The sequence below is a fragment of the Mus pahari genome, chromosome 4 (genome assembly GCF_900095145.1).
Source record: "Mus pahari chromosome 4, PAHARI_EIJ_v1.1, whole genome shotgun sequence".
Taxonomy (NCBI): domain Eukaryota; kingdom Metazoa; phylum Chordata; class Mammalia; order Rodentia; family Muridae; genus Mus; species Mus pahari.
In genome coordinates, this window is record NC_034593.1 from 129,183,014 (window position 1) to 129,197,979 (window position 14,966).

General features: G+C 39.6%; 1 protein-coding gene across 8 annotated transcripts in view; it reads right to left on the reverse strand.

Annotated features, from left to right (window-relative positions):
* Bmpr1b (bone morphogenetic protein receptor type 1B) overlaps positions 1 to 14,966 on the reverse strand; it is a 325,936-nt gene that overhangs the window by 51,754 nt on the left and 259,216 nt on the right. Inside the window, exon 1 of one of the 8 annotated variants that reach the window (XM_029537813.1) lies at positions 6,067 to 6,101. The exons of 6 other annotated variants lie outside the window; for them this stretch is intronic. Coding sequence is in view for 1 of the 2 variants with exons in the window: in XM_029537807.1 (XP_029393667.1) it covers positions 6,067 to 6,094 (28 nt within the window). In the remaining variant the exon portion in view is untranslated. Of the gene's footprint in view, positions 1 to 6,066; positions 6,102 to 14,966 lie in introns of those variants that run through there. One more of the 8 variants, XM_029537807.1, reaches the window with a different exon arrangement.

Consider the following 14,966-nt stretch of genomic DNA (forward strand, 5'->3'; position numbering starts at 1 on the left):
GGAAGGAAGGAAGGAAGGAAAAGAAAGAAAGAAAGAAAGAAAGAAAGAAAGAAAGAAAGAAAGAAAGAAAGAAAGAAAGAAAGAAAGAAAGAAAAGGGAAGAAAAGGGAGGGAAGAAAGAAAAAATGAGGGAGGGAAGGAAGAAAAAGAAAAGAATTGTAAGAATGTAACTCTGATGTTTATATAATCTATAAATTGAGAATGGAATGCCATATAAATAGAGGAACTTAAAATGTCAAAAGCTATAAATAAAGGATGCTACAAGGACTTTACACAAGTTTAACATTTGACTTTAAATATTTTTGGACAATGCTGGTGTAATGACAGCCCGAGTTCAATACATTTAATATGAAAGCTTAAATAATATATGCAATGTTTCAACTGTCATAAAGTAGAATAAAACATACACTGTCAGGACACAGCAGCCAAACCACACTTTCTTGTCATTTGGGTTTTGTGTGTCAGATGTTTTAGTCCTCTGAGTTGTTCCAGTCCACTTTCTGAGCTAAGAAAGAGAAAAGCCAAAACTGTGTGCATATGCACACATGATTGTTGTGTCTGTGTGTGCATGTGGGGGTGCACATGCATGTGCACACATGGGCAAGGACTGGCTTTGTGGATCTTACATTTCTTGGAGAAGGAAACAAGAAGCTGTAAGATAGAAAGCTTATCTCACTACCTACTTTTTTTATTTCTGTGTGCTTGATATCTGGTTGCCAAGTTTCCTGGGATGAGAGGCATGAAAAGGAGATACAGAATTTCTAGGGTTCTCACTAAAAAGCCCAGCACCGTGGGCAGCACTAATCCTGCACCTGTGCTGTGTTATTCAGCAGTTCAGAAATTCATCCCAGTCTGCGACTGCCTAATGCAGCTCAGCTGTTTCCCTCACTCCTTCCTTTGATTATGAGCTGGCCAAGGAGATTACTACAGTCAGTCCACAATATCTGACAGTGGAAAGGTAAAAGAGAAAAGAAAAGCCTGGAATGGAGAGGGGGGGAGGGAGAGAGGGAGGGAGAGAGAGAGAGAGAGAGAGAGAGAGAGAGAGAGAGAGAGAATATGAATGACCACAGGGTATTGTTATGCCTCCTTTGAAAATCAGACGGTTAAAAGCTTTCTCTGACTTTATGCAAGTCAGAAAATAGTTTGAAATTCATCGCTTAAATACCTACAGGGCCACATTAATAACCCCACTCTCCAGGAGACTATTGTAGCATACAGTGTCTCCAGTATAGCCTCAGCATAATTTCACATTTAGATACTTCTTCAGGGATCCTTTAGAGATTCCCTTTGTAATTTCAAACCTTTCATGTTGTTGGAAAGACAGACCAAATGATGGTAGTTGCTTACAACTTTTTTTTTTAAAGCAAATGTACTGTATCATTTGGGTTGACTGGTGGAAGGTTTTGGGTATGAAAAGTTATATTTGAGACTCGACTGTCCTACTGATGTGATTAAGACATGATAAAGCCAGAAGAAAATTCTACAGTCACCACACGAATGCTAGAAAAGCCAAGCCTACTTGGAAGTATCTTTCATGTATAACCCATCAAAGTACTGCAGACTTGAGAGGATGAAGGAGAAATAGCTATTCACTGTGCTCACAGAGCATTGAGAGCCAATCAGAGAGTTGCGCATGAGCTTCCAAGTCTGTTAGTTTCCCTTTCTCCTGGTTACATTCGCTCAGGCCAAAACTTTCGTGGTCTTCCTTTTTATCCCTGGTGGAAAAGCCACAGTATGTGTCTGAGCTTACATTCTGTGCCACATTTAACAGTTTTTACCTTAGTCTACAAGCCATACATCTTTCCCTGATACCAAGTAATTAAACAGGGGCTAGAAAGATGGCTCAGTGGTTAAGGGCACTGACTGCTCTTTCAGAGGGCCGTGGGTCAATTCCCATCCCCCATATGGTAGCTCACAATTGGTTATAACTCCAAGATCTGACTCCCTCACACAGACATACATGCAGGCACAACACCAATGCACACAAAGTAAAAATAAAAAGAAATAAAATAAAACAAATACTGAAATAAAAAATTACATTAAAATGAAAAATGAAAAATATTTGTAGGTACAATAAAAGCCTGAAATAAGAAAAGTATATCAACTCTACAATGTAAGTATAATTTATATATATGATAATGTATATGATAATGTATATACATATATATGTATATATATTTCAAAAGAATATTTTAGTTGCTTTGGACTTTTAGATACTATTTTTAATGTCAGATATAAGTTAATGTTTTGTTTTAGAATTAGGAAAAGATCTATGTATATGCATGGCATCTTCATAGAAGAAGATGAAGGTAGGAATTATCCCTACGCCCATAAGTGCATTCTGCCATCAGCATTAGACAAGTCTCAGTGGTTTTTCTTTACATGCAGGTAGCCCTGTTAGAATACTCATCTAATTATACATCATCATTGCCAAGCAACCCTGGAGGAACGCATGACATGCTGATGTTAGTTTTCTCCCAACGTTTCCATTTATCCATGTTGCATATCCTGAGTGAAGTGAGAAATCTGGATAGTGTCATAGAGGAAGAAGACTGGGGTACAGAGCTGGGTGACGTCACAGGGAAACAAAGCACCATTGGTCCATGCTAATTATACTGACTTGGCTATTACAGTGATTCAAAAGCTCTACCCCTCTACAGCTACACACACACCACCACTATTAGCATTACCACCACTTCCACCACCACCTCCACTACACCACCTCCACCACCTCCAACTCCACCACCTCCACCACCTCCACCAACACCTCCATCACCACCACCACCTCCACCACATCCAACTCCACCACCTCTGCCACCACTACCACCACCACCACCACAGCTGCCGCCACCATCACTTTGATTTGTAGGAAGAAGACTGCCAACAACAGTTGTACTGCATTCTGGGCAGAAACAATTTGGAGCAATCTTACATGACACTATGTTATTATAAACATTGTGCTATCTTGAATCTGTGTAAGGCACACACTGGAACATTCTGGCCTCATGCAGATCAAGCTGTCCTTCTTTTGATAAAAATGATTTGGGTTTTCAAAACAGTTTTCAAAGTACTTTCATTTTTTTATTTTTGACTGTACAACACTCATCGCCTCAGTAGGTTAGTCTTTGAAAGTCTCCTTGACATTTCTTTCCTCTTCTACTTTTCACATATTGTTTCATTCTTTTGAGATGAGATTTCATGTTGTAGTCTAGGCTAGCTAGAAATGCACTGTGTAGCCAATACTGACCTCAAAGCCAAGTCAATCCTCCTGCCTTAGGGTCTTAAATACTGGAATTACAGGGCTGAGTTACTACATATGGTGGCTTATTATTATTATTTCCCTTTATGCCAATAATATCTTCACACATTTTATTCTAAATTTAAGATTTTTCCTTCCTCCTTTTTAGAATTATCATCAATATGTGGGTTATTATAATACATAAACCACCAAAAAAAAAAAAAAACCCAAGATTGACTGTAAGTCGATATGTGAAAAATAATTGCCCTTCAGAACGGTTTTCTCCCACCTATTTGTGCATTTTGACTGACACTTTCCTAAAGCAGATGACATGTATGTTGTATTATTTCCCCCGAATGTACTGGTAAATTGTGCATATAATATCAAATTCCAAATGAAGGAGGAAGAAAGGAAACCTAGACTTAGCATGCCTTACAGGGATGATGGAAGGAGGGGGTTGGAAACCATCATGGTTCTCACACAGAGACAGAAGATGGTGGCCATCCTCAACCACTACTACAGTCCAGTGTTCTTCTATGGCCATGAAACCATGTGACTGAGTAAAATTTTTGCCAAAATGTATTAGCACGTGTTTCAGCCATCAAGCAGCAGTCCTTCCATTTGGCTACAAGTGTACTCCACATAAAAACAAAGCAAATCAGGGCTGGAGGGATGGTTCACTGAGGAGAGCATATGTCTTGCAAGCACAAGGACCTGAATTCCGTCTCCGAAAATTCTCATCAAAAATTGGGGTTGGGGGGCGGCAGAAGCCTAGTATGATAGCACATGTTTGAGCCTGTGTGCTCTGGGAGGGTATCAGGTACCTAAGGCTAGCTGGCCAGTCAGTCATCCTAGCCTACTTTATGAGCTCCAGGACCATTGTTGCACTGACAAGGCACCTGAGGAATGGCAGGCAAGGTTGCCCTCCAGCTTCCACACACACGTGTACACTCCCTTATACATGCACATGTGCATGCACAAACCAGCAAAATAATCAGAGGCTGACACCAGCTTTAACTACTGTACAAGTTAACCTGACTGAGCCCCACTAGATCAGATGTAGTTTGTTTAGGACAGTTGTTTCTATTTCTCTACAGAAAGATCAGAATGACCTGCGGAATGAGCAGACACCTTTGTAAGTGATTGGCTGAGCCTATCTATTTTCTTTCTCCCTTCTATAAGAGGGAAACTTCACTTTCACCATTTACTTTCATCATTAAAACCACAGTAGCCCTTTGGCGGTAACGTGAAGCATCCCTCTTTCTAGCCTCATATTAGTTGGCCTAGAAAGTACTACAATGACACTGGCTACTAAACAGGCAATTTGAAATAAAGAGTACATCTCTCTAGTGACTTCCTCCTGCTCCTCTACCCGAGATTTCAGAACATGGTAGCTTTGTACATGTGAAAAATACAGGCAAGATTTCCCCCTTCTGCTTCCTAGCAGGCAAGAAGACAGAACCCCTTCCGGTAGGCAGCCTCCCATCCAGTCCACCCACCCCAGCGGTGTTAGGCTCTTCCTTGGCTCTGCAAAGTGTGATGCTTTTTCTCCAGCAGGGAGGTATAAGCAGAGAGATCATTAGTTACGGCGTGAAGACTGGCTGATAAGGTTGACTCTCTTCAGGAGCTATTCCACTATAAACACTGGGCTGAAAGCCATTTATCTGCATTGTAGGATAAACAGCAGAAACTACTCATTTAAACAGATTGCAAGACATCAACTGCTGTTGCTGAGACAAAGGCAGCTTGGTTTTGAAAGGAGAAATCTGTAAATTTTGTAAAACCCAATGCAGAATGCTGAAATACAAAAAGCTAGAGTATCTTCTAACATATAAAATACCTGCTGTATTTCAAAAGGGACATTAATTCAGCTATGAAAATTATTTCAGAGTGACTTCATACCCAGAGAACATTTACTGAAATTTGATGTTGTCTCTAATGTGACAACATTTAGGATAATACAGATGTTGATCCAATGTATATCATCAAGTAATGCTTTTCCTATTCTGTGTAAAAACATAAACTTTAACTAGGTCTGTATTCTTTACCATTCTTCGTCATTTCTATAGCATATGATAGAGAAATTGAAAAAGGCTTCTTCAAAAACAAAACTATTAGGGCTCTTTTATACCTTAATATATATATATATATATATATATATATATATATATATATATATGTATATGCATTTATCCATCAAACATGTTCACTCAATGCTTCAAGAAAAGACGACACAGTTAAACAGAACCTGCCCCAGAACTCTTGATGTTTGATTCTTTGCATGTCTTAGGATAACGTTTACTAAAAAGTAACCCTTCTCCGAAGCACCACGTACGGGGACTATGTGAGCTTTTCTTGTCAGAAGACTGTGGTTTCCACACATCAGATGTCAGAAGCTTTTCCAAACAATTCTGAGGTCAGAGCACACACAGGTGTGTGCTATATCAAAAGGACCTGAAGGCGAGTGTGGAATTTGATCCCTGCTCCGACACATTCATGTGGGCATTACAAACTCTCTTTGAAGGAATAGTACATTATTGCTAATTTTAAAAATAAAAATAAATAAAAAAATAAAGCACACTGCAGAAAGCATGAGATCCTTTCCCCAGCAATGTCCAAAGGAGTTCTACCCCCAACATCAATCTTGCAGCCAGCTTTAAACAAATCTATAATGTTCCTTTCCCAATGTCACCATTTCTGTTTTATTTATGTAACATTATCAAACACTGAACAATAAAATATATTATCAGCAAACACATTTTTGTTTTGTCATGAGAACTACACAACCCTACAGGGTCAAGTCCCAAATGGTTGAGAACTGATTCCTACCAGTGGCAGCTGGTCCTGGAGAAAGCATGGTGCTCAATGGCTGGCATCAAAAGCCTGGTGCAGAAAGACGGCAGTCAGTGCTTCCTGAACTGTATTTGCCAGTCTCCATACTGAAGACAGCGGTTCCGCCTTTCCCTTGGTAGCAGCAAACTCAAAAGCCTCCACTACTCTTCCATGATGCATAGGAGGTGTAGTATGTGTGTGTGTGTGTGGGGGGGGTCTCTTTATTCAGAACATTTAAAGAACTTTTTTTTTTTAATTTCAGATATTTTTTTTCTAACCCCTCTCCCCTTTTCTACATCTCGTCATCCAATTCCAAAGAGTTCCTTGAAAATTTAAAATACTCTTGAAAACTCAAGCTTGGAAACTCCCTCCTCTCAGTCTAGAGGAAACCCCAGGTACAAAATGCTCTCCCAATGCTCTCCCAGTGTGCTCTCTTGCCTCATCCACCCCACAGAAACTCCTCCTAGGGACCCACCTTCCTTGCCACAGGCTGTCTCCAGAGCCGCCCTGCCTGCCTTTTCTGTGCTGGATCTCTTCCCACTCCCAGATTCCCAGCTACCACCCCCACCTGGGTTACATCAAAAGAGGAATTGGCCCAGCCTCTCAGCCCAGCTGAAGAAAGCCTTTAGGAAAAAGAGAATTGAGTTGATTGGGAAGAAAAGGCAGGGGAACTCTAAAGGGAAACCCTGAGAGGTTTTGCTTACAGCTTTATATCAAAATGTAGAAACTTACACACAGAGCCCGTAACCAGGCACCATCTCTTACAATGGACCAAGTCACACGTGTAACAGGGTAACTAGATTCCAAACAGGTGTAGGAATCATGATTTCTGGCTGAGCTATGCCACTGATCTATGAATCTACAGTGTGTCTGTTTTAGAGAACCCAGTACAATGATGCTGACTAAATAAGGCCTATGCAGCAGACATCCTATCTCAGGGAACACAAGAGAAAGTATTTGTTTATGGAATACTTACTGACTTCATTACCTGATCTGAGACTTGGCTAAACACACCTGTCTAAGTTAGCACTTTTCTGTGCAAGAAGTGAGGCTGACTTAACTGGTGACCCAATTCCCTGAATGGGCAAACAAAGGATGCTAATGGCTATCCCTGAAGGACACCACTGACATGCTAACATACAATACTCCTACCTCCTATCCTTACCAAGAAAGCATGCATATATATATATAATATATATATGATCCTGTGAATATATAGAGTTCTTAGTATATATTAGATACAGATGTATGTGTGTGTCCCTTGATTGACCCACTTAAATTCAAGCAGATTTTAAGGTTGAAGTGTACATTTATGCATTTATAAGCTATTATTCACATTTCAAATTACTTATGCTTGTGAGTTTGCGTTAATAAACTTACTGAGATAGGGATTAAATGAACAGAAAGCTTTTATTAAAAGAAAAACGTAAGGGGGCAGTACATATACCCTTATTAGAGTGCTCTAGCAATAACGTGTCTAAGATTATTTATAAACAATATATTTAAATAAAATTCATATGTTACCCTGATAGAGATGCAGATTTGGATGTAGATGTAAATACAGAGATTGGCTCAGCTGATAGTGTTTTAATTCTGCTAAGTAACTGGGAACAGATTATTACATAGCAGAAAACGAAGAGAGAAATACTACAGTGTAAACCAAAACTGTAACTGCATTCATCATAAGGATATTTGAATTGTGGATAAAGTTAATAGGTCTCAGCATGCAGAAATAGTACTGTGGCCCAAGCTTTAGACCCCTGAGAAACAAGTGTTTTGTTCTGAACTGCAATGAAGAAAAGGGTTGACTGGTCCTAATTATGATATGTCCTTTCCTATTCCAAACATTCCCGGTTTGTTTTGCTTCCTAATTACAAAATTGGGACTTGCAATCCACTCCCATTTTAGCTCATATTAAGACTTCTAAGAATTAGAGAGTTTCTAAGGCTTGAACAGAAAAGAAGAGAAGCAATACAAATCAGTCAGTGGTTTCAGAAGGCCATGATTATCTATCTATCTATGTACTGAAACTTCGGGCACTTGTAATTTGGCTAGTGTGTTATTTTCATTCACATTCTGTGTGATTCGGTGAGTAGAGTTCTTGCCAATGATTTCCGAGTGATTGGTCAGACTCCTGGGATGAAAAAAAGCCAAGAGAGAAAATAATTATGTTAAATATGTTGCAGGTTAGGGCTGGAGAAATAGCTCAATAATAGAATATTTCCCTTTCATATGTAAGGCCCTACGTAAAACCCTAGGTTGCAGTAGAGGATGGGGTGGTAGGTTTTGATAATATCTGGCTCACTGTGTGATGTAGGTGAGTTATGTGGAAGTGAGCTCTGAGAATCCTAATTATTTGAGGGGGGAGTTGGTGTGCACATGCATCTGGAAGGCCCAGGTTGACTTTGTGTGTCTTCCTCAGATGGTCTTGCCTTTATTGTTTGAGACAGGGCCTCTCACTGACTAGACTAAACTCGCTGCTCAGCAAACCCCAAGGTTCCTTCGGCTTTCATGTCCTCCATGCATGCTGGGATCACTGGTGCATCTGCCAAGCCTGGCTTTTAGGTTCTGAAGATCTGGACTCAGAGTCTCAGGGTTGTGCAGGGAACACTTTACTGACCGAGCCCCATCACCACTGTCCTCAAAATCCTGTTTGTCCCTTGATCCTTTCCACTCTGTCAGTTGTTTTCCCTGAAGTGACAGGTCCACTTTATTCCTTTTGAGGGATACATCCATAACCATTGACCAGCACAGCCATTGACCATCAGTCCTTCTCCACTGGAAGCAGTTCTTTCCATGGAATTCATCTCAAGTAAACCCCTGATCTTCGCCTACACTGAAGGGTTTCATCATACACATTCTGCGCATCTCTGCTGACAGAAGGTGACATTCACTCAGGTGGATATTTAATAAAATTAATACTTACTGCTTCACCTAGGACAGTCTTAAAGCATTTCTGTTTTGTCTGGATCGTCTGTCATTATTTAGCAATTTCTCCAACAATGACGAGAATTTGGTGTTCTGGCTTGCTGTGTGCCAATGATCTATCCATCACTGTTTGTGTATTGGCACTGCGAGTGTTAATATATGTCGGAACAACGATATGTGTGAACTGGACTTGAGGACTAGAACAAGTCCCTACCAGCCTTCTGAATTGCAAATATAAATGTATTTTATGATGAGCTGAGGGATGTTAATTTTGGAAGACTCCGAAGTGTAAGATTTGAGCATGTGTACTACTACACTGACATATAAGAACGTACGTGTTAAGTGTTTTCTTCTATCTCTATCTTTTGGGTTGTTTTTATTGTTGGTGGTGATAGAGTTGGTTTGGTTTCATTATATTCAGGTTTTATTTTTTATTTTTATTTTTTTATTTTTTTGAGACAAGGTCTGTTAATCAACCAACTGCTTACCACTGCACTGACTTTGTCCAGCCAAGAATCCCAAAACCTGCCTGCCTCTCTGCCAACGTCTTCCCCACTGCAGCACTGGAGTTAGGGTTTGAACTCAGTTCTGCCCTGCTTTTATGTGGGCGCAAGAGATCTACACTCAAGGTCTCACGCTTGCTCAGCAAGCACTTTATCTAGTGAGTGAACTACAGTGCCAATATTTAGTTAATAAGGAAAATATAAATTTGGGGACTGGAGAGATAGCTCAGTGGTTAGGAGCACTGCTGCTCTCCCAAGGGAGTCAGCTTGGGTTGCTAAAACCTACATGATGAGTCACCAGTGTCCTTAAATCCAGCTCTATCCAGGAGATCCACTGCCCTCTTCTGGCCTCCATGTGAACTGCAGGCATAAGGTGCACATACAAAGGCAAAATACTAGCACAAATATAACAAAAATAATCTTCTTTAAAAGAAACTAAAATGGTTGATCCTTCTTAAAACATAATTATTGTCTTCCCATTGAGAGACAGAAGATCACTGATAAAAGTACTGAGTGTAGTAAGCACACTAGGAAGACATTATCTATGCTTTTAGGCTTTTAGTCAGTCTTTAAATATTAAAAGGAAGCTATAAATCCACAATCAATCCATCACAACTTAGTTTCTTCAAGTTATGAAGGGCTGACAAACACTTAAAAAAGAATCCAATAATATGAGAATAAATGAAACATACAAAACATTCCCATTCTTGACAGTAATTTAAAACAGGAAACATTCCTCCAATGTGGTAGTCGGTAACGGCCAGTGGGAGGGGTGCTTGTTTATCTGATGGGTTTTAAGCTGCATAGCGAGCACCTCTATTTCTTATGCATGCTTTTTTCCATATCTGAACACTAAAGGACTGAGATGTTGAGACAGATTTTCCTCTAAATTTATGTTTATGTCTTGACTTGCACTTAGTTTAAATCTTTATTTCTAAGCACAATTTAGTCTTTCAACTGTGCCTCAGGAAATGGCTAATTCTGACTGAAGAAAAATCACATGCTGCTTCATATAACAGCCTAAGAAGGGATACACTAAGCAGACTTCTTTTTCCTACATTTTGTTTTCTTTACCCATATTATATGGAGGTCTGCGGAATACAGAAGCACCTTTCTCACTGAATGTTTTAAGCACGGTATTTAATCTCACACTCTAGATGCCAGGTACCAAGGCATGCAATACATTTCTACGGATGGGTTGGGTGTGTGAACAACTTCCTATTATAAGTGTCTCATGGATCAACTACTGAGACAGAACTAACAACCCCCACTCTTTACATCTACCTCTGATGGCCTGGGGAGAAGCTCCTCTGTAGCTGCGACTCTGTGAGATCTCCAGTTCATGAAACTAAAAACAGAAGATAATAACACAGCTGGATTTTTTCCTCCCTTCTCACTCTTGGCACACAATTTCCAAATTTAAAAACCACAGGTTTTGACAGAGATGATCAATTAAATAAAATTTTAGCTAAAAAGCCAGACACAGTAGCCTGAGTTGAGAGAAGTTTCTGAACAGTCTCTGAGGCCAACGTGACCAGCCAGCAACTTGCAAAAGAAAGCCGGTAGGTTGGAGACTTAGCTCATAAGTGGAGTTCAGATCAATTTACTAGTTTCTCTAAATCTTAACTCCTCTACCTTAAAAATAGAGACAATGATGACTACTTATCACAGGTATATCACTAGTAAGTGAAATATTATTTACAGCATTTAGGGCATGACCTTACAAACATAACAAAAGTATCTAATTAATGTCAGTCACTTCACTTGTCAGAAAATGCATGGTTGACACTTGTCAGTAAAGTTTGACTGTAAGGTGTGCAAGGGAAAAGTGTTCAAATTTCACTGCAAGTTCATAAAGATATTACAAAAATCCAGAGTGAATTAAAAATGGCACATGAGGTAAAAATACACACAGGGAAGAACAAACAATAGAACGGGAATAATTACTTCTTTGTACTTATCATTGGTAGAAATTAATACTTACCTTATATAGTCTATTTTTTAGCCAATATTAGCCACTTTCTAATGTGCTTTACCGGAGAAAGGAATGAGTGAACTCCATGGTCATGGTTCCTACTAGAACTGACATAGAAGTGTGATAGCTCTGGAGAAACAAATGCCAAGGGCTGTAGAGACAGCTCGGCGAGTAGAGTGTTAGCTGCATTTGAATCTCCCGTACCCGTATAAATGGTACATGAGAAGAAGCATCCGTCATCCTACAGCTTCAGGGGCAAAGACAGGACGATCTCTGGGACTCACTGCCTGACAACCTAGCCAAACTGATGATCCCCAGGTTCAGTAAGAGATGCAGTTTCAAAAGCAAGGCAGAGAGTGACTGAGGAAGACCCCTAAGGTTGAACTTTGGCCTAAACACGGCCAGCCCTAAAATGTTCCTGCATATAAAGAGTTAATTTTGAAAAGAGATAAGCTCACAAAATGAGGTTCTCCACTTCTGTGCACACTTGGCAAATTCTTTTCATGATTCCTGAACTTTTGTAATTTACACCAAAATTTACATCAGCATCTTCATTGTTTCTCTTGTTCTCTGTAATCAACAACTCAGGTCAACTTCAGTGGCTGGTGTTCATAACTGAATGAGAGTGGACATCAATATATGGCAGTGGCTGGATAAAAGAGGGGTGCTGTGGATTACTCTGAGATGGCAAAGAAACGTCTTAATAGAATACAGCAAAAGGCAGAGACTGGCAATTTCAATGCATTTTATTACTTACTTGGAAACTGTGTTGGCAACTGGCTGTTTTCTCTAATAAGAAGGTAAAACTTAGCCAAACTTCACAAGTAGAGTGATAATCCAGCAGGGTGAAATGATGGATGAATTGTGTACTAAGCTCTCATCAGGGTCATGCACATATAACAATAATGTGATGGCATCAGTTTCCCTGAGATGCAACTCACATAGTGATGTCTAAATCATAGAAATGTATTATAATTGATTGGAAATCCATCACTAGAGTATTATTACTAACAGGAATTAATAGAAAGAAATATTTGGGTAGTTCTGGTGAAACAGATCCCATACCTCAATTAGAGACAGAGGGTCAGGTGGTAAAAATACTAAAGCTTCCAGCGAAAACGGTGCTAGTGTTAATGTATGAGCCATAATTTAACATTGGAGTTCAATAACAGCTTCCTGACATTTTACAAGTATGTCGCAACCCTATCTTATGGAAGGAAGAATGGCCAGTTACTTAAGAATAAGTAGTAAAATTTTTAAGAAACATATTTATAAACAGAACAACAATTTGCTCGTGTCCAAGGGCATGTTATTTATATCAGTGTAAAGCCTTACAGAAAAAGAGATAATCAAATGAGGGCACTATCACTTCTTTGTTCACCCCAATACATACTTCTGATTCATGATTATTGTTTACTAATTATTAAGCAAATATGTAACCTGTATAGGGCACTATATGGTCACACTCAGGCATTTCTTTATCTCTATTACCAAATAAGTGATTTGCATGCCACGTAGTAACAAAGCTAGACAGCTGCTCTGGCTTCAACACACTTAGATTTATATAAAGGATTTTGGTGTTTGACAGTGCCTCAGTATATGTTTGGCCATTCCTAAGTTATATGTGTTAAGTTTTGAGCTATGACAAAGCTGTAGGCCAGGGCAGCTAAAATCATAGTGGGAACAAAACCAGAGGAAGAATGAAATGCAAGGAGCTAAGACATTCTCCAATACATCTGAGGATTCTCTATACACACCCTTGCACCACTTCAGAAAGAGGAAAATAAAGGTTATTCCAAAGGGCCAGAGTGTGCATGGGGTATCAGCCAGTTTCAAGTGACAGGAAAGCTTTCTTAAGACAGAGGGGCTGGTGTGACAGTCACTGCTCACATGTTGAGCGTGGTGGTGTCCACAGCTCTCTCCACATGGCCATGTAGGCAGAGCTAGAAAGAGTAGAAAGTGACATTTAAACACAGAGAGTCTGAGTCCAAAACCTAACCCAGCATTGAGAAGTGCCTTCTACCAAGAAATGTTTTTCAAAGTAGCTCTATAGGGTTTCTGACCTGACAATTTCCAATGAAAAAGAACTTTAGTTTTCACTTACTACTGCATTCTTCTTTGGTCTTAAAAGTGCCTTTATCTCTTCTTTTGAAGTGAATTTTAATGAGCCTTTAATTGTCAAAAGGACTGCATAAATATTCATTAGACACTAAGAGCAGTTTTGTTTTGTTTTGTTTTGTTTTTTCCATTGCCTGTAAGCTGAGAGACAAAACAGTAAGGCTCCGAGGCAGAGCAGATGCAACGTAGGATTGTGAACATTCAGTTTTAAAGTCAATGTTTGCCTCAGTGACTCATCGCATCAGAACCCTTAAAGATGCTTAGTGAAAACACTCTGACTTTTGCCTTTAAAAGTTGTTCTCCAGCAATGTTGGTCATTTATTTGATGTCTCATCTAGTTCTGAATGGTCCAAAACATTTTGCCAGCTCTTTCTAACGACTTCTGAAACAGTGAATACTACCATAGTGTTGATGTTGGGAGAACATAGATTGGACCTAAATCAACAAGGCACGTCTTGCTACTATGAAAGGCTCACAGCCTTTTACACATTGGACCTGGGTCTCCAGAGAAAGTGTTCATCAAAGTGTGCCATGTTCCATAAACCCAACACTGCAGTCAGAAGACAGAATTCTTGTTTGGAGTCATGGCCCTGGGCATTTCTAGCTGTCAAAGGGAAGGTTATACCCACTGGGTATCTTGGCAATTCGAGACTTTCTGTGGTCACAACACAAATCAGCAGCATTCACTTGATACAAACAAATCACTCTGAATCCCCCACCTCTGATTCACTATTGAAAGGAAGTTGGAAACCAGGAAGCCATGCCTGTGGCTTCCAGCTAAACAGTGGTGACTGCAACTGAATTATTCTGTTTCCCTGACCAAGAAATACTGAGGGCAGGTTTCTATAAATGTATGCTCTAAAAAGGACTGAACTGCTAAAGGAGCTGGGTCATCATTAGCATGTAATCAGGAATATTAAAATATTCAGTGAGATCTGGATTTGAGATTTGAGATTTACCAACAGTAAAATAATAGTGATTATGATGTTTTAAATGGACTCCCACATTCATATAATAATTCCCATTATAAACAAATTTAGATTACATTAGTCTGTTATGGCTTTGGATATTTGATTTAAAGTTGTTAACCAAATAAGTTTTAATTTGTCTTTTAGTCAAAAGTGATTAGAATCAACCAAACACACTTTACATTTCGCTGTCCTTCTATTTTTCACATCTGTACCTTTGGATGGAATTGCAGCCCCAGAGTAAGAAGCAGAAGCATGCCAGTAATGATAATTCAGTAAGATTAAATCATTACATTCACATTCACAAGGCTTCTTCTCAGTGCTGCCCTTCCCTCCTCCCTTCTTTACCTCCCTTCCCTTCCCTTCCCTTCCCTTCCCTTCCCTTCCCTTCCCTTCCCTTCCCTT